The 21,681-nt window shown below is 30.8% G+C and overlaps 2 protein-coding genes across 3 annotated transcripts in view; one reads left to right on the top strand and one right to left on the bottom strand.

The window, feature by feature from the left end:
* Window positions 1-21,681, top strand: part of LOC142327996 (uncharacterized) — a 69,945-nt gene that overhangs the window by 25,672 nt on the left and 22,592 nt on the right. For both annotated transcript variants that reach the window (XR_012757145.1, XR_012757144.1), the window contains exon 4: window positions 18,138-18,243. The gene's annotated coding sequence lies outside the window, so the exon portion shown is untranslated. The remainder of the gene's footprint in view (window positions 1-18,137; window positions 18,244-21,681) is intronic.
* LOC142327817 (uncharacterized) lies at window positions 1,099-14,461 on the bottom strand. The gene is made up of 4 exons (XM_075371155.1): window positions 14,432-14,461; window positions 11,219-11,365; window positions 4,421-4,709; window positions 1,099-1,145 (listed from the first exon to the last, which is right to left on the bottom strand). Exons 1-4 carry the CDS (start codon window positions 14,459-14,461, stop codon window positions 1,099-1,101), a joined length of 513 nt encoding a protein of 170 aa, XP_075227270.1.

Raw genomic sequence — 21,681 nt, 5'->3', positions numbered from 1 at the left:
TGTATATCTGAATTTTAATTTTTTGAATATTGTGAAGATCAAATTTTAATTTTAATCCTTTCAAACAATAATAATTTAAAATAAATAATAAATATTTGCAAGTTCTTTTTTATTGTAATTGTGTTATTCTGAATTTTTTTTTTTTTTATAGAATTCAATATTAATATTAGTCAATATGTAATATATAGTATTAATTAGTCAAAATAACATTCATGTTCCCCGACAATATACACTGAAATCTGTCAATTTTCAATCTGCAAAAATTAAATGTGGTAACAGTACCACACTTTAATTTTAACATCACTATACTCAGTTTTGTATCATTACAACAGAAAACTATCATTTTATAAATAGTACAGAGTATCAATAGGTTCCAAGACTGCACACAAAGAGAAAGAAAACAGAACCAAATACTTGGTCAGAAGAATGAAAAAAACCCATTCTGAGGATGAGGAACTGTTGGAAAGAGAAGATAAGAAGGTTGAAAAGAAATAAACAATGCCTAGTGTGATTAATAGTAGACCATAACAAATAATTAAAAAACCCCTTCACATATATAATCTAAAAAAGAATAAACTTTAAGATCATATATTTAAAATTTATTATTTCCATCTAGAGAATACATAACAAATTACACTAATATGAATTCAAAATTTGATGCTGTATTTGTTTGAAATGGGGCTAGAAAACAAATGAAACCAAAATCTTTTATTAATATCCTATAAGCGATTAAAAAGTATTAAAATCAGAAAATATATAATTGTTTACTTATATAAAAACCTGATATTTAACACAAATAACCTTAAAATTTCATAAAATGTAACATATAATAAATAATTTTATTATCTATTATTAAAAAGATGAAAACAGAATACAGCAATATACTGCAACTGTTCATTTATTTCTTATGATTTAACTGATAAATATATTTATTTAATAATATTTATTTGTAATTAATCTGAATTTAATGTAAAATAAAAATAAGTTATAAATTTATTGTTTATGTATATTTATGCACAACAGTTCTGGGTAAACTGCATCTATTTTCAATCTGATGGTGCTGCAACATCTTGAAAATGAACGAGAAAATGTTTAGAACTAGTTCTTTTTTGTACCAATTTCAATTCTAAGAACAAATAATTTACCTGTAAAATATTTATTTATTTTTTAAATAAAACTTTTATATCTGCTGCATAATGTTAATCCTAATTTGCTTTACATTAAATATCACATCAGTTGGGGTATCATCCAACGTACGTGTATGAACATTTACCATGAGGCATCCTATTCTTCCCTCTATTTCTTTTCTGGTATGGCAGGCATATATTTTTTGGCTATTCTTATTTATTTTTTTATGTTATACTGAGTAATTCAAATTATTAAATTTTTACTGGATCTGTATGGCCGATACCACACCATTTAATTATAAAATTTACAAATAGTTCTATCAACCACTATAAGATAGCGTTAGAAGAGACAAAAGCTTAGCTTCTGTGATATAATAACAATATGATGGATATGAGATTATGCAAAAGTATGTGAAATTATTATAAGATAGTTTCCAGTATGTACTGATATTGTGTTAGGCACTATCAAATCAATTTTGTTATCTGTCCAGTAGGTTTTATTTTGGATAAAACTATTAGATATTTTCATTAAATATTAAAAATTATGTATTTATTTTTGATAGAAATAAAATATATATATTTGCTCATATAATTCAATTTACTCCTGTTTTCAAAATAATTTAAAAATCCTTTTTTATTATTAATTTAAAAGGAATTAAAAAATAAAAATCTACATTATGATATTTAAAAATTATTTTACAAACTTTAATAATTGAAAATATTAAATAGGTTTTTTGACAGTTTATTTAACTATTGATAGTACCTATTACTAATATGATAAATAATGATGCATATGTATGTATAAAAAAAATTCCATCACAATATATAATACTTAATCAACAGCATATTTATGTTAATGTATAATTATAATTTATGAAAAAAAATCATGTAAACCCCAACACAACATACGTACTGGCCAAATACGTTATAATAATGATAATGCATAAATTTTATACTAATAAATAGTCATATTTATGTACATATTACAAATTACATTCTTATTTAAAAAAAAAAAATCACATCTTTTTTTAAATACTAATAAGTATTTACTCGTTTTAAGTCTTCGCATGTAATGAAGTAGAAGACTACATTTTGAAGAATTCACTTTGTATATGGATTAAATATTTGTCTTTATTTTGTTAAATTACTAGTATTGTTTGTGATGTTATGTTTTTTTTTATAAGTCAGGCTGCATACAGATGCCTATATACATTTCTGCAGGATAAATATGTATGTAACTTTTTGTGTATATATTTTCTAAGAATTTATGATCTAATATTAATTATTTATATTATTTATTTAATAAATAAATATATATAAAAAGGAATAAGAAAAGTAGAAATAATCAAAGAATTCAGATATCTAGGTACTCTTACACACATGAATGGATTAAAAAAATTGGCATTACAGGTTAGAGTTTCAAAATGGAAAAAGATTTACAGAATAATAAAAAATGCATACAATAAAAAGTTCTTGTAAAGAAATCTGAAAAATTAGACATTATAATACAATAATAAAACTAAATAATTAAATGCAAAACAGAAATATGGAAAATGTAAAAAAGAAGGAAGGAGAAATAAAAAATAATGGGAAAAATAAGTAGAAATAAAAATAATAATTAAAATGGATTCATCATTACACACTAGAGACAAATGGTAGCAGATGTCAAAGAAAGCAAAAATCGTTCAATCTGCAGGAAAAGTCATAGCTATAGATCTTTGGGATTCTTGTAATGTGATGCTCATAGTCTATCTTGAAAAAGACAGGATGATCATTGAAGAGTACTATGTTTTGCAACTGGACTGATTGAAGGGTGCTATTCAGGCTAAACATCTGGCAAAAAAGAAAGTACACTAAACCATGAAAATGCTTATTTATATACCTCTCAGGTTGTTCCAGCAAAAATCCATCAGATATAGTTCGAAATGCTTCCACGTATGCTTGATTTGGCTCCCAACAAAATTACTTTCTCTTTCCAACCTGAAGAAATGACTCGCTGGTTGAAGATTCACTTCAAATGATGAAGTAAAAGCTAAGACAACAAATATTATTTTGGAAAGTTGGACAAATTGCATTATACTGAGTATTAAAAAGATGGAAAATCACTGATCTAAATGTATTGAATTGCAAGGTGAGATCATACAAAAATAAAAAATAATATCTTGTTTTCTTTGTCAGGCCGAGAACTTTCCGAATGGCCCTATAAAAAAGGATCTGATATAAAGTAAAGTGTACAAAATATAGTGTGAATCCTGGTAGTGTTATACAAGAGTATTATTTATTATTTGATCCCTATCTGACATTTGGATTGGATAGACTCCTAAACCTGTACGCTGCTGTAGGTGCCAATGGTTGTCTGATTTCACTAACAAGAAGCTTTTCCATGCCCGGCAATCCATAGCCATTGTCCTGGTCTCATTAAGGTTTAGCCTGTGGTTTTTTATATCATCATCGATCTGCTTGATCCATGTTTTCTCAGGAGCTATTCGTTGGACTCTCAAATGGGTTGGTCATTCATGCCAGAGGAGTTTACATGATAGTCGGTTTCCACTCATTGTGCAGACATGATCAAACCATTGCAGTCTTAATTTCTGAATCTGTTCTTAGATTGTTGGATGTTGTTTGCAGTGATGGTGGATATCCTCATTTCGGATGTGATCCTGAAGTGAGACCCTGATTATCTGGCATAGACATTGCATTTGGAACACTTCAAGTTTGCTCAGGTCTATCTTAACTAGTGTCCATGTTTTAGCTCCTTACAATAAAATTGGCAGGATCAGGGTTCGGAGAAGATGAACTCGAGTCTCTAGCAAGACGTTGCTTTGTTTCCACAAGTACCACTTCAGGGAACCAAATGCTGTGGTTGCTTGACTAATTGAACTGTGGATTTTCACCAGAGCTGCTACTTTCTTCTTCTGGACCAGTGAGCCAAAATATTTGAATTCTTGCTCAATTTGCACACTATCCAGTTGGAAGATGGTGTATGAGCCATCTGTTGTTAGTACATGTGTCTTATCTGCATTTATTTTCAGGCCATAAAATTGGACAATGCAGGAGGTATCATAGAGAATATCAGTGGCCTTAGCATCACTGTCTGTGAACATGCCACTGTCATTAGCAAACATCAAGTCAGTCAGAAAGCCATCCTCTCTAAATTGAATTCCTTTGGAGAGGATTAAAACAGATTAATTATTACAACCGCTAGAAGTTAAATAAATGAGATAAAAATGTATTTTAATTATAAGAGCTAGGTAAAATAATTTAAGAATTATGATATAAAAAAAATAAAATACCTGTAGGGTTAACATGAGGTGGTAGACCTGCATACGGTAAAAATCTTGGCATAACAAGGCTAGGTGGAAGTAATTTTGGCGCTGTAGCAGCTAACGGACCAAGTTGTGGTTCTTGAAGGTGTCCAGAATGTTCAGTCGTTGATGGTACACGACCAGGTGATGATTTAGGTTTACTTAAATTCAATGGAGCATCAGGATCTGAACAAGGTACTGGTGTAGGGGGCGATGATGGTGGACTTCTACCTGGACCGCTCGGCACTGATGGCCAATTAGCTACAGGTGCGACCATCTGTACAAATAAATTAATAAAATTAAAACATTAATATTAATTAAAAAGATGTATATTTTATAAAATACTGATATCTTTAAAATACAAAATTGTTTTAATTACACACAATGTTAATATTTTAAAATCCTGAAAAAATTTTATATTTTCAAACAAAAAAAAATTACTAACGCTGCCTGTTCAACTATATGATTATCACCTTGAGGTACTTTCCATATTTCTTTAAATTCATTTTTTCCCACATTTCTGTAAATTCATTTTTCTTTTAATTTTCAGCCATAATTTTAAAAAGAGACATATGTACAGAGTGACTGGGAAGTCACCATACCCGTAAAGTTAGAACTAAAAATTTGTAATTAGTTATAAATAAAAAATGCAATCTAATAATGAATTATTTTATTTACTCATTTGATACATAGTATTAATTTTAATGGTCCAGTGGCTCTGTGTGTTCACTCTCATGTTGCATGCACAATTCTATATGTCCCCCATGTCCTCTGTGACATGCGACGGAGCATTTTTAGTGTTATGAAAGGAGCATGTTATGAAAGGCATCCCTCACAGTGTCACGTAATTCTTCATTTGTGGTGTTGCAATGTGCAGATATGTGTGTCTTGATAATTCCCCATAATGAATTATTTGGTAAAATCAGGACTTCGTGATGGCCATGATAATGGAGCTGGTAACGCTGGAGTACCACGGCCAATCCAACATCCTGGAAATTTTTCATTCAGAATGTGCAAACTGATAGAGCAAAATGTGCAGGTACCTAACCTGCTGCAACCATACTTGTGCTATGAGATTCTTCTCTTGAAGCTGTGGTATTAACCATGCCTCCAACATCTCTAAATAAGTTTACGCATTCACTGGCCTATCAAAATATAATGACCAAACAAATGATGAGCTGTCATTCCAGTCCATATTATGATGTATGATGGATTTCTTTCTGATTCTGTTGCATAATAAGGATTTTCTTTCGCCCATAATAACACATATCTGGCACACAAACTGCGATGGATTGCACATTCGTCAGTAAAAAAAAACCTTTCCACAGTACACTACAGCGAGGAATTTTCCTAATAAAGCCCAGCAGGATGCAGTGCAACAGTTGCATTTCTGCATTTGTCAATTCATCAATGAATATTGGATGAAATGGCTCAATCTTCAAGTCCTTTTTTATACGGTCTTGTATTGTTGTCCATGGTATATGAAGTTCAGCTGACTGTTTATGAGTTGATTTCATCGGAGATTGTTAAATGGAAACTGCAACTGCAGAACACGTTTCTGGCAGCATTAACTTTCATCCACTCACAACCTAATTGAAACGTACACTGCCTAATTGAAACGCAAGTTTTTTTGTTGGATTTCATGGTGGCAGCTTATTAAAGCATTGCCAAAATATATCAGAAATAAAATTCATTGTTTGATTCGTATGGTGTCGTTCATGAACCCGTACACTTGTCACTAACCGCTCTTGGACACTGTAACTACTCATGTCAGCCATTTTAGCACAACTGTCTTTTACTTAGAGTGTGTGACATGAAAAACTGTTGCCAACTGATCCTAACAAAAATACTTATCCAATATCGGTTTGAAACTAAACACATATCCTAACTCATATTTTTCGATAACTTTAGAGGTACGGTGACTTCTTGGCCACCTGTACTGCAGTGAAATAGGATATGTTGCAACAAATAATTGATTTCCATTAATTTACAATGAGTTCACACTGCAAAAATGATATATAATGCTTATCTTCATAAAATAATATGGAAATCATACAGCTTTGTAAATATCAAAATATGTACTAGTTAGTTATATAATATTATAAATGTAATATATTTACAGGTTAATTAATAATGTAAACAATAAAAAAAGTAAATAAACATTATGAGATTCTTTATTTTATTAATAAAATAAAATAGAAATTAAAAACAGAATTTGTGGTAGTGGTGACACCGTGATTGTCTACTAAATCAAAAGGTCCCCCATAATATTCCTGGAAAAATTATAACAATATTGATATAGTTGCTAATGATTTTTATTTATAGTTGATTAACTTAAAGATAACAAATAGAAGGAAAAAAAATAATAACACAATGCCACATCTTTAACCCAGATTCTATCAGAAATAAATAGGCATAATGATATAATTAAACAATTAACACAAACAATTTCCAATACATTTTCTAAAATTAAATTTATGGGATAAATTTCTTATCTTATAATTTATGTTTTTATATTTGTAGTTTATCTTATAATGATGTGATCTGTATAATATATTATTATGTGCAAATCACAATAACATTTATTTTCTTTTCTTCTTCTTCTTCTTCGTATTGTGCCATCCTTGAACAAAGATTGGCGATAACCATAATTATTAATGTATCTTTTATCACTTCTGCTCTAAATAATTGATTTTATGCAAAATTAAAAAATTCTGAGTTTACACAGTTATGATATTCTTCACCACAATTCATGCTTTCCTTAGATATTCAGTCAGAAATACATATAATGTTTTCCTTTCATCATATGACCAAAAAATTTTAATCTCTGTACTTTGATGGTCACTATTAATTTTATTTTTGCTGATATTATTTGGAAGACCTCTTCATTTGTGATCCTATCTGTTTAGGCTACTCATAACAGTCTTCTGAATAACCACATTTCAAAGCCTCCAAGTTATGGATAGATACATTTCCATAAATTATATTTCTATAAATATTCGAGTTTTCTCTACGGAATAGAATCCTATTCCACAGAGAAAACTCAAATATTTATAGAAATATATCATTCCAATATTTAATTTATTGTTTAGATGATTACAGAAGAAGAAATTTTTCATCTTATGAAAATGTATTGCAGGCAATTTATCTTCTTACCTTATTAAATTAAAAATTTCACCTTCCGGTAAAAAAATGAAGAAGAAATAAGGTCAAAAAAAGCAGAACTCGTGTCAGTCATCTGGCTTTTGCGAATGACCTGGCTTTGTTTACGAAGATAGAGGAAGAAGCAATTTGACATGTAAAGGTTTAAAAGAGATGACTGAGAGAGCAATCCTTTGAAAAATGAGAAATAATGCCCAGTATTAAAAACTACTCTTAAAAGAAAATTGGTACGAATATTGAAATCTTAGTGGTGTTCTAGTTTAAAATATCTAAGGAAACAATAAAATACAACAGTACAGGTAGGACAACAACAGAAGAGAAAAGAAAAAAATTGGATAAATTATGTTTCCTGACCAAAAATATCTACAATAAAAGGAACCTCTCAGAAGGGGTCAGACTCAAACATTACGCCACAGTGACACTACACGAAAGAGAAATGTTATACTTATCAACCTGGAACCGTTACAAAATAGGGAAAACAGTCCTAGACCCCAAGAAAATGACAAAAGGATACAGACTGAAACCCGACCAAAACCTGTATGAAGAAATAGAAAATAATGAAAAGGCGTTCAGGAATAATGAGATTCCTGGGACATATATACAGAATAGATGTGATCGATTTTAGGGCGAGGTTGGACTGTATTTTCATAGATGATGAATGAAGACAATGCCTTGTTGCTTGTTGAATAATGGTTTAATGAATTGTCGTCTTGACAGTTAATGAAATGAATTGTAACATAACGTATAACTTGAAATAAAGATAAAAAATATAAGATTAAATACAACATTAAAGCTACGTTCATCCAAATGAAGAATGCAGTCCATCCGGATTAAGAGTATGACGTGACTGCCTTGGATCAGATTCGAGCGCCGAATGCTAGTAACTATGAATCACACTAGTTGTCTATCCAGATGAAATGAAAAATGCAACCGCACCATACAGGATTCTAACGTAGAATGCTAGCACAGCTTAACTTTCCCGTTAGCGCTAGCACCCACTATATTGTAGCACCAGATGGCTCGACGTGAACGGAACAAATGAACAGAGAATAAACAAATATTAAACTCTAGGAACAAACAACTTTTAGCAACCACGGGTACCTAAACAAAACGAAGAAAGAATTACAGAACCCAAGGATTTAAGAACAGGAAATGAAAGGCAGATAGCTATTCACACAAAAAATATATAAGTTCTAAACGTTGAGGAAGGAAAACAGTTACTCCAAAGTGATATGGTTGGAGGAAGAGAAAGACCAAAAATGCAGGAAAAATGAAAGAATCTTTTTGGAAGAAAAGAAAAAGAAAACAGAAAAAATTATATTTGATCCATAGTTGTTTGCCTAATCATTAAATTTAAAAATGTATAAAACTACGGAAGTATATATATATATATATATATATATATATATATATATATACAAGCAAATTCTAGAAAGATAAAAGTTAATTATGTTTCAGTGTCCTAAGAGAATTAGATCTGATTCTTCCAATAATCATCTACCTTCTTCCTTTTTCCTGTTTAGCCTCCGAGATTTACCATTCAGGTATTACTTCGGAGGATGAACGAGGATGATATGTCTGAGTGTAAATGAAGTGTAGTCTTGTACATCTTGAGATGTGTGGTTAATTGAAACCCAACCACCAAAGAACACCGGTATCCATGATGTAATATTCAAATCCGTATAAAAGTAACTGACTTTATAATGGTCTTGAACGCTGGAACTCTCGACTTCCAAATCAGCTGTTTTGGGAAGACGCGTTCACCACTAGACCAACCCGGCAGGTTAATAATCATCTACCTAGATAGCATTTTCATTACTTGATATCAGGTTGTTGAGTAGGCGTGAACCTTCAGAAAAGGATATGCAAGGATAAAAGGATATGTTCATAGTCCTGGATCAGTCCGCTGTGTCTCCTTCAACATATCTCCACATAGCGATAGCGAGATTTGTTTTGCATCTCATCACACCTGTTTGTACACATTTTAGAGCTCACCAGATGGCCCACGACGGAGAATCAGGGAAAATGAAAAAAAGAAGCAAGAAGGCCATCTACAACAGCGAATTCAACTCAATAGAAGGCTTGTCAGAAGAAGAAGATGAAGAATCTCCTCAACTTAGATTCCTTATCCTTCCTATCTTACAACAACCAGTTAAGCAACTTACCTATAGGCACCAATATACGCATAACCATAGAGACACCACCATAGACCTTAGGAAAGGAAGTAGACATTGGATCCTTCACAAAACTAGGACCATATCAGGTGCATTCCTGTTAAACTAAAAGACCCTAGCATTGAAGGACCTTCAGTAGATGAATTAAAGGGAATCATGTGGAGAAAAGGATGCAAACATTTTGCTAATCTGTCAAGGTATAAGCCGATTAAAAATATTCTTTTTTACTCTCTTTTTTTCTGTTTAGCCTCCAGAACCACCGTAAGGTATTATTTCAGTGGATGAATGAGGATGATGTGTATGAATGTAAATGAAATGTAGTTTTGTACAGTCTCAGGTCGACCATTCCTGAGATATGTAGTTAATTGTAACCAACCACCAAATACACCACTATCCACGATCTTGTATTCAAATTGGTTTTAAAGTAACTTCCTTTACTAGGATCTGAACCTTAGAACTCTCAACATCGAAATCAGCTTATTTAATGACGAGCTCATCACAAGACCAACCCAGTGGGTTGATTAAATACTTTTCATAAACACGATCTACAAAGAATCAGAACACAATCTCAAACTTTTTTCATCTGAAAAGCAAACCAAAAATAAACATATAACTGCCATTAAAAATCAAATACTCGCCAGATAAATAAGAAAGACCCGATAGCAAGGGACTGATATCAAGATTCTACAACAAATAACGATGTACAACCGCCGATATCACTGCCTTCCACTCCGTGGGTTAAAATAGTTGTAAGCCCGGACTTACATTTTTTTGTAATGTTGTGAAGTGTTGTGGAACTAGATTTGGCTGTACCTCTAGTCTTTGTAACGTAGGAGAGACAAGAAGTAGTCTGACGAATGAAGAAAGCTCTTTCTCAATTTCAAGCGGATGTGTTGTTCTTCATGACCAAAGAGAAGATAATGAAACTTTGAAGTCTGTCTCTTTCGCTCATCTTCTGTCGTTAAATCTCTTCATAGTTGTGGTGGGGTGATCCCAACCATATGTTAGATCTTCCATCTTTACAGAGGAAAGTCTAAGGCATCTATAAATGAGACAAATTGCCACAACCACTCGTTCTGTGTGGGCCGAGTTTCTCTACACTGGTTCTGCACAGAACCATTCCACAGCTGAAAGGTCGAGAGCCATGACTGAGGTTCAAATGACACCAGGTCGGGTATTTAAATATTTAAGTAAAATTAAAATTAGAGTATAAATCATGTGGAAAACATCTTCAAGCAAAATCTAAATGAATTAAACTCAATATTATGCTTTGTAACTGATAAATATGCTGACATTACGTTATTTAATTTTATGAATAAAAGAAAAAACCAATGAATTCTTCAAAAGATGATACATTTAAAGATTTTTTTTGCAAAAATTATAATTTATGAGAAAAATTAAATGTGACCTTAAAGATTTATTTAGCTTATTATAATTTTATTATAATTACCGAGGAAGCAGGACTGGAAGTATTTGTTGTGGCTGTTGTCGCAATGCTTGCTCTTATTTGGTCTAGGAATGGGAAGATCATGAGAGATTGCGGCCCACCATGTAAACTATGCCCCTTACTGGATGCATACTGTGTCGATATTTGACTCTGAAAAAAAAAAATCAAAAAATCATTGAAATATAAATGTGAATATTAATTATAATCAAAAATATATTTTAAATAAATATAGGCTTTCAAATTATGTATTTCTAAAGTTTCAATCATTTATTAAGTTTATTTAATATGCAAAATTACAAATTTTGATTAATATATTATTTTAAATTTATAAAAAACTTCTATGTATATATTACAGATATCTTTAGCTGTATATTTTTTGTAATATTAAATTTAAATAAAATGTTTTCAGATTAAATTTTTACAAAAAACAGTTATATTCATTATTTATATAAATAGTTCCCCTTCATTAGACAGTGGAATTTTAAAATGTTATAAAAATTAAAATTTTTAAAGAAATCTTGTAAAATAATTGTAAGAGCTTGTAAAAATTGTAAAGAAATCTTTCTAATAAAGAACAGAATTTTGATTTATATTTCTTAGATTTTTTTTTATGACTTGGTATTCCTTATGTACCATGAATTATTATTGGTGTAAAATAACGTTTACGCAATATACACCAGTAATAAATTTTTTTATTAATAAGAATTATAAACTAACCGTGAAATTGTTGGCTTGTGATTTATTTGAAATATTACCTCCATATTTTTTTTTGTATTATTCAGAATACATTCTCATCCATAAAAGGATTTTTCATTAGACTCAATTACCCATAAAAAGTATGTCATTTACAAGTCTCCTTAATGAGAAATTTTCAATTATTTCACAATCATCAGAATGTTAAGAGTAATTAGTGGTCTTAGGGTGTATAATTATCAGACTGAAAAAGTTTGGTACCAGTAATATTTATATTTGAATAGCAGGTGTTGATTTGTTTACCAATAGATAATTTTAGCTAGGACATTTATACTTCTCCTTTCAGGCTATACGAAATCACTCATTAAGTAAATTATTACAATGAATGAGGAAATTATTTAAAGAATTTGTTGTTTAATTATAATAAATTGACTTCCGTAAAATTAAATGAACAAAAATATTCTTACTAGACATCAGAAATTGAGGTATGTTTAAGTATATTTTAATTCAAATAATTTTGAATTATCTTGCATTGTTTGTAAAGTGGTTTGCAAAATTGATGGTTCAAAATCTGAACTGCTAAATTACTTCATTTTTATACCTTTACTACCACAACAAGCTTACACTAGACCTGTTACTTTCATTAATTTCTTCCTTCTTAAAAAATGGTAAAAAAAAAAATATGTTAGATCCAAAATTTAAGTTAGGATAAAGACAAACAATTGCCTGCCACAAGAAGAAGGACAACAGATTGGCAGCAGTAAGTAGCTCAAAACATAACAGAGCAACTTCATAAAATTATATAAAATGTAGGAGTTCATTTTTCAATTGCTTTAGATGAAAGCACTGATAAACTGACTCAGCAAAAGTTTAAATCATTTAAATCTTCCTAGATTTAGATATATCCAAAAATGGAAAAAAATATCCAAAATCTAGATTTTCATTCACTTCGGCGGCTGAGGTTGATCAGCGAGTGAAGCATCGGGCTTATTCTGACGATTGGCTCCTACCGGTCGAGCGAGACTCCTGGACGGAGGTTGAATTCCAAGCCACACAAACATGGAGGATACTCGAGCTAAAGGTTCATCAACGTAACACGACGTTTAGCTGGGAGAAGACCTTGATGATGCTCTTCAAAGGCCATTAGGCTATAAGGCGGCGAGTCGTATCGATGTCTCGAACAGGAAAAATATATTCTAAATTTTCTGAATTTCTTGCAACTGTATAGATTTAATCTGCATATAGTAAACAGAGAAGAGAATCTTTTGTTTAAAGAACAGTTGTTTGTCATTGTTTATTTTTATCAGCTTTTTCTTTCATTATTTATCTTCTTTCATCAAGGTTGGAAAATGAAATGCTGTCTGTATTACACAACAGATTCTTTTCAAGCAGTATTACAGCTTTTTATCTTACAGCTTATTATCATGTGTTCAAGGAGAGTTAATGTATGTATAAAATGGCAACTTGTTGAACCAAAATATGGTAGGTGTAATAGGTAGGTTATGAGTGCTGTAAACACTCATAACGTTATGAGTGCTTGCGGTATGAGTGAACTTCTTGTTGTATTTTCAATATTTAGTAAAAAAAAAAATTTGGTTGACATCACATGACTACCAAGATATGTTAGTAATTGTATGCTGGTATCCCAAACTATAATAGAAATTGTTATATTTCAACAATATAATTTTCCTCTTCACCACAGCAACATTGTTAGCAACTTTGTTGACGACTCTTATACAGAGCTTGTTCAGAAAAGGTGAAAGAAAGACAAGACTCCCATAATTGTTTGATTTTACGCTTTTAGACTTTTACCTTACGGTTACATAAGACAAACATTAATGTATATAAACAATATAAACTCTTGAAACCAAGAGTACAGAGGCTGTTGAAATCTGTCAACATCAGTTACAACCGCACTATCATATCCTCAAAGTCCTCATGGATACAATTATAAGGGTGATCACCTTTTCTCTTTTTTCTCACTTCCTGGTCGTCCGAGACTAAAACCACCCCAGATCGCCACCGATCCGAGCCTCTGCTATCTCCTGACCACAAATCTAAAAAAACCGAAAATTAACCCAGCTCAAAAAAGATTTTTGGAAACTAAATCGTTTAAGTTTCTAGACGTTTCATTTATGGTTTTTGGATGGGGTATTTTGGGAAAGGTGTCCGATAGGTCACATAAGGTGAGAAATGTCAAGAAACGGAAGAATTTGACCTGGCAAAGTCTTTTTGGGGGGAGTAATTTTTGGATTTGAGATGAGGAAATAGCGGAAACACAGATCGTTGGATATCCTGGTCGGTTATTGTCTGAAACGAACAGGAAGTTAGAATAATAAGAAAAAGTGATCCCACTTATAATTGTCTCTGTGAATACTTAAAATAATTTCCGTGTTCGATACGACAACTCGCCGCCTTACAGCAAAACGGCCTTTGAGAAGCATCATCGTGGACTTCTCCAAGATAAACGCTGATGACCCTTTAAACAATATACAATGCTGCACAACAAGACAACATACAAACCTCTGCACATGGCGATCTAGCAGAGTTCATCTGTGCAATTTAAGCACCCAACGCATTCAATTGCCGAAATTTAAGCACATAACGACATGCAATTGTAATACATTATGACAGCCCCCTTATAACATGCATAATACGTCCTCACATATCCCCCCCTCGCATAACTATGTTATCCCCACAACTATGTCCTCACATAGTTAATTTTTAAAGATATTTAGTTCTTTTTTATCCTTATAATAAATATTTCATTCTGATCAGAACATAATAATACATTATATAGATCATTTTATTATAAATTATAAATATAAAAACATAAATTATAAGATAAAAAATAGATATGATTAAAATCCATATTAATTAAAATATAAACACATGATTAAATAGAAAATATTACTACAAAATTCATAATTTAAAAGGCATCACTACTTAGAGTAAACTTATTTATTTGTATATAACTAACACCCATACATTGAAGAAAGTGTTGTCTAATGCACACAGAAGTCTTTCTTGTATTCAAAGTATTTTCTTGCAAAATTTCAAGAAAATCAGTTGGCAAAGTTAGAATAAAAAACTGAGAAATACAACCACCCAAATTCAGAACAAACATAAGAATTACTCATACTTGATAGTGTAGTATATTCATTGCTCTTTATACTTTTACACATTTCTACCAAATATTTTATGTTTCTTCAGAAATGGTTAGATCAGATTGTACCCTTCTCATCAGTAACCAGTTTTTAATTAAACTTGGGTTGTAGTGGGATTAATACCCCTTTGGGTCCTAGTTACAACTTAAGATATGGTAGCAGCTGCTAATCTAAAAATTCTTGTCTAAAAATATAGTCTTATTTATTTACCTTTTCAGTGTTTTGAACTGCTCAAGTCTTACCTAAAGCAAAATTACATGGTTGTAGTTACATCATCCTTTCATTCCATTGTTTTCAAATACCTCCTTTATTTTGATGAAGTTTTAGATATTTTGCAAATTATTGCTGTATTTAATGAGTTATCTATATGTAATAAATTCAAATTATTTAATTAGATTATTAGCATTTAATATTTGTTCTTATTCACATATATTTTTTTTCCTTGAAGGTAATACTGTCACATAGGTGGCTCACCTGGGCAAGAATTTAAGCCATCAATCTACCAAAGGCTCATAGTCCGTTTATAAATCAATCAAAAGGAATTTTTTTTTAACATATTCTCTTTATCATAACTTGATCCTTTGTTCACTGCGGATGTGTATGTGTGTATATATATATATATATGATAGGAATCTGTTACAATGGTTGATGAAACAGCAAAAAAAGGCCACATTATGTATCTGTAGATTAAGTTGGTAGCTACAAGCTTTTTTTATACTATAATCTAGATTTATCCATAGTTAAGAATTCAGCAGATGATCTTGCCCTGTTTCAGGCTAACCATTCCTGAGACAGTATTGGTAATTGAATCCCAGTGACAAAAGTATTAGAGAATTGGATTTGACATCCGAAAAATGTTCACTTTCAACATATCCTTAAAACTCATTGATAAAAATGGAACCATAAACTACTTACAATTAAATTTTTATTACATTATTACAAATAATAATAACAATTGTTAATAATAATGATAATAGTTGTTTCTGGCGGAAAACAACTTGTTACAATCTCACAGACTTTCATTTTATTAGTCATAAAATATAATTTTGTTTAAATCTTATGAAAATTAGTAAGTGCCTGTAAATCATTAGAAGCAAACCAGTATTAAAATAGACTAATTACTGTTGTTCCTCTCTGATTATGAGAATAAGTTTTAGATTGAAAGTGGGAGTACATAATAAATAGCAGTAATTCAAAATGGTACCAATTCCCCCTTGGAGGAATACCCCTTTAATTTTAAATACAAAGCCTCTATTGGGAGTGAAAAACAAAGGGGCAGTATGAATTTTGTAAATATATTTCATTAAACTGAAACTCAAATATGTTAATAATTTTTATAAATAAATCAGCTAACTTGTTATTATAGTTGGCTACTCTACACTTACAATAAAATCACTTAAAAAAACATAGTGTCCATAAAATGGTGGTTGGCTTTCAGACAAAATAATTATGCAAAACATAGTAAAAGCATGATATTAACATACATTTAACAGCATCTAATATAGTTTTTTAGTGTGGAGTGGGCTTCAAATGCATTTACAGCTAATCACTAAGGAAGATGCAACATCTCATGACGATTAGTTGAGTTAGCACTCACTTGTTTTTTATGTTCCGAACACCATCTTTATTTTTTTTTTAAATTTATTTTGTTCATTTTTTATAAATAAACTTTTGTTGGGGTGACAGATAAAATTTTAATCTTTATTTTTTGTTTTTACATTACCAAGTGTTCACTTTGTATTCTGAAATCAGAACATTCAATGCACATTCTCAGGGATGCTAAGTTTGAATCATTTATTGTTATTCAGTATTATAATTATCATGTGTTCAAGGAGAGTTAATGTTTGTATAAAATGGCAACTTGTTGAACCAAAATATGGTAGGTGTTGTCTGTGACAGCACTGATAAAGTAATATACCATTGCTGTATGAGTGAACTTCTTGTTTAAGTATTTTCAATCTTTAGTAAAAGAAAAAATTTAATTGACATTACATGACTACCAAGATATGTTAGTAATTGTATGCTGATATCCCAAACTATAATAGAAATTGTTATATTTCAACAATATGATTCTCCTCTTCACCACAGCAACATTGTTTGCAACTTTGTTGATGACACTTATACAGTGCTTGTTCAGAAAAGGTGAGAGAAAGACAAGACTCCCATAATTGTCTGATTTCACTCTTTTAGACTTTTACCTTACGGTTACATCAGACAAACATTAATGTATATAAACAATATCAAACTCTTGAAACCAAGAGTACAGAGGCTGTTGGAAACTGTCAACATCAGTTATAAATGCACTATCATATAGATGTCTGCAGGGTTAAATGAAACTACATTAATTTGTAATAAATATATCAAAAAAATGTTATATTAGTTACTATTTCATTTCGGTTATATTGAAAATATTTATGCTTAAGGAAATTATTAGTTTTGAAATTCCATCCTGACTAGTCAAATTGAACATTTCATTTTCATATTCCAGATATGCATCAACAATTATCTAAAATGTCAAAACCAGAAGTTAACTATTTGTCAACAGATTTATGTAAAAGGTACTGTTCTAGTGTATGTAGGCTTTACACCTACCTATTAGTAATCTGTATCTGCTAATTGAGTCATTTAAAATGCTTAATTTTTATTCATACCTGACTGTTAGAAGTGCTTATTGAAGATTTTTGATAAAAGGAACTATCAAATCCCAAATCATAAATTTTATAAATCGCTGACATGGAGGTTTAAATTTATAGGTAAAAGAAAAATCTGTAAAAAATGTTCATGTATTATTTTATGTATGAAGCAGCTTAGCTTCATCCTTAAATAGTTGGTTCAGTTAATGAGCCATGTATCTGACAATATTGATGATTGGACTGGTCCCAGAATCTTTACCTACCTGTTGGTGAACCATATATACACACAGATCCATATGCATATGCATGTTTAAATAAATTGTTTGTAAGTATAAATGATGGTGTTCAAATTACAAATAATACTCAATGTAAATGATAACCATTCATAACTAAATATTTTACCATATTTTTTAATGTTCTGCTCTTTAGAAAGTGCTGCTTTACCAGATAATGTTAGTGTATTACCACTTGATGTAACTGATTTCTCTAGACATGAACATGTCTTTCAAAAAGCTGTGAAAAACAATTTGGAAAAGTAAGTAATGTAATATTTACAATAGTTTTTAAATTAACTTTATGAATCCTAGAAAAAGAATTATCATTGTGTTGCTCTTTGTAAATCTCCTTTTCTATCATTTTGTAATCTCTTCTAGTTTTGAATAGATTATTTTAAGAGATTAAAACTGAGTCAAAAGAAAGGTTCTGTGATAGTGTTATTGTTCAAGCTCAACAGAACACCTTGATGACGAGCATTCTAATGCGAGATCGGTTAGGATGTGTATAGGAATGTAGACCGGTGGACTTCTGAAACGAAACAGTATGTGTATGTTAGTGTTGGATGCTTTTCATGGTTATTTGTCTGACAACATTAAAACAAAAGGAAAATGTGATATAGTTGTAATTCCTGGAGGTATGACCAGTCAGTTACAACCACTTGATGTCGGATTAATAAATCTTTTAAAGAATATATTCGTGCACAATGCAATCAGTTGTTCACTGAAAACGATCATTCCCTTACACTGAGCGGCAGAATTAAATAAACGTCAGCAGCTATGATTGTAGAATGGATTTCAAATGCTTGGAATGATTTGTCATCAGAAATAGTTAAAAAGTCATTTTTGAAATACTGCTTGTGAAATGCATTGGATGGTTCTGAAGACAATGGAATCACAGTGACGCAAATGAATCTGACCCAGTAGCTCTCATGTAGGTCCAATACAGCAAAAGTTTGGCTACTTTTTCAATGTCCTGCATTTATAATAACTTCTAAACAAAACAAATGGACTGTTTAAGATTGTTTTCACAAAAATTTATTTTTTGAATATTGTCTTAAATGAAGTAATTAATTTGTTCATCGCTTTATAATATCTTATTCAGTATTCATAGCTACTGATTTAGTTTTATTAAAAAAACTTTGTATTTAAGGAAGAGGTATGAGTGATAGACTTGATAATAACTTTTATACAGTCACTAGCTGTCTGAATCATAGATTCATCTGATGTTGTAGCACTATTTAATAAGATACAAGCCATTGTAAATATATATATATATATATAATTTTAGATTTCCAAACTTAAAATTCTTTAACCCTTTTTAAAGTTGTTATTATTATTTAATAATCATCACTTTGTATTACCTCTTACCCCCATTAATCATGATGACTGTCAGTGGATATTTCTGTAAACCTGTTTGTGATTCAAATCCATTCATGAATGTAATAAAAATGACATGGAACAAGAAATTTGTATATATAGATGCGATGCAAGGTACAATTAAGAAATTTTGTTTCTTTGTTGTTATTTGATAGCTAAACTGTAAGAATTAGTGTAATTTTATGTAAGTACTTAAAATAAAATAAAGAATTAAATTAATTGTTTAAAAAATATATCTCTCATGTTGATAAAGAAAAGTTTTTAAAAGATGAAAGATTTTTTATATGTAAAAAAGTTAAAGTACATTACATATATAATGATATCTAGATTTTTATTATTGTCGATATTATTATTATTGTCATATAGTGGGGGCATAAGAGTCATTTTTCAAAGATCTTCTTTATAATCTATGGGCTTATAACCCAAAGGAAGTAGATCACAACCAAAGGAAAAAGCTGCAGCCATATCTCTACAATCCCATTCCTACAGTATTTAAGCGGTATTTTATTTAATAAATACATTTCTTTTCTTTATTCAGTTTATAAATATGTGAAAAATAGAAGTGCAGCTTTTTCATTTTGATTCTACGGATGATGTCCATGTGGAAAGTTTTGCATTTTAAATAAGGACTTCACTACTTTATAGATTAAATACAGTGTTTTAATATGTCGTTAGTGGTGATTTTTGGAAAAACTTTTCATTTCCACAGAAATGAGTGGCTGATTAAGATTGTTTAAGTGAGAATCAGTTGAGCCCTTGGAAGAGTTTACACTGTCCAACCCAAAAAAACTCAATGTTATTATCTACGTCTGTTGCTACATGTTGTTTGAGGACCAACATCGTTCGCTGAACTAAAGGCTGTCCATGATATACTTTATTCAACTCGTGTAAAGCATAGTAAAGTATGTAAAGATGAGAATGGGGTCATCTTTACTAGATGACAACCATTGGATCAGCACTTTGTTAGAGGCTGCTCTTTCTGATTTTCCACATAGATTAAGAGAACTGTTTGTTGTAACGTAAGTGTTTTGATGGGCTTCCTACCCAGTTAATTTATGGCAAATAGACAGACAATCTTTCTGAAGATATATGGAGAATGGAAAGTGTTCTGTCAGAATGGAAAGAGCTCTAGATTAAGGCAATTTTCTGAAGAGGCCATGACAGAAACGTCTTGGTCATCATGGTTCAGAACAAGAAGTGTTCGACAGACAATCAGCATGTTATTTACGAATCAGTTATTGGTAACACTGAATCGGGTAATCTTTTTCCTGGACGCTCCAGGTGGTATTAGAAAGACTTGTTATTAATTTGGTATTGGCAAAATTAAGAAGTGTAAGTGGGATCACTTTAGCAGTTGCATCTTCAAGGAATTGCAGAGAAATTTTGTTAGAAGGTGGTAAGACTGCACATGCTTGATTCCAATCCATATACATAAGTCTGTGGATTTAATCTTCTTCATGTAGAATCAGCCATATGAAAAATAAAGAAACATGGCTTTAAAGGACAGTCAGTTAATTGTGAGAGAAACATACCATGGCACACAAAGGTGGCTTTGTAGCTTTTAACACAACATTTAAAAGACGTCAGGGGCAACAATATTATGTGAATGGTCACATTCTTTCAGAAGGTGATTTTCCTCTAACACTCCTTGTAATACCCAGGGGAACTCAAGCTGACAAGGTCAAAGCATGTATAAAGTCCTCTTTGCGACCACAAATAACAAAGTTATATCTCAGAGCAAGAACATGAGTGTGTTTAGGAGGCAGTTCCTCTGCTCAAGAACTCTCATTGCTTCTGCTAATAGGCGACAGAAATTTCCCAGGGACCAACAGAAAAACTATAATTTCAGCAAATCTTGTGTCTGTTTTAACATGGACCTCACTGAAAAGACATACTATGATAACGAATATATCAGAGAGAAGTCTATGGACTGGTACTTGAGTGAGCTATTCTTACTCCACAAAACGACAAGGCAACTAAAATTAATAATATTCTTCTAAAATCATTTAAAAGTACAGAAATGGAATATAAGTCTGATGATCCTATTTTAGACTCAGACAAAGCTGCCCACTATCCTGTAGATTATCTATTTTTATCTCCAAAACAGAATTATATTTTCTTACATAATTGTTTTAGTTTATTAAAACAATACCCATTTGATTCTAACAATAAATTCATACTGTAAGTGCTTTATGCATGGCTTCCAATCAATAGTAAAACATGAATACCAACAGCACTGCAAAATAATTTAATAATTTATTATTATTGTAATTAGCTTTAACTAGTTTAATCTGCAATTTTTTTTACATGCTTTGCTTATT

The sequence above is a fragment of the Lycorma delicatula genome, chromosome 7 (genome assembly GCF_047948215.1).
Source record: "Lycorma delicatula isolate Av1 chromosome 7, ASM4794821v1, whole genome shotgun sequence".
Taxonomy (NCBI): domain Eukaryota; kingdom Metazoa; phylum Arthropoda; class Insecta; order Hemiptera; family Fulgoridae; genus Lycorma; species Lycorma delicatula.
Note: the sequence above shows the minus strand (reverse complement) of the source record. Positions and strands in the feature narration are given on the sequence as shown.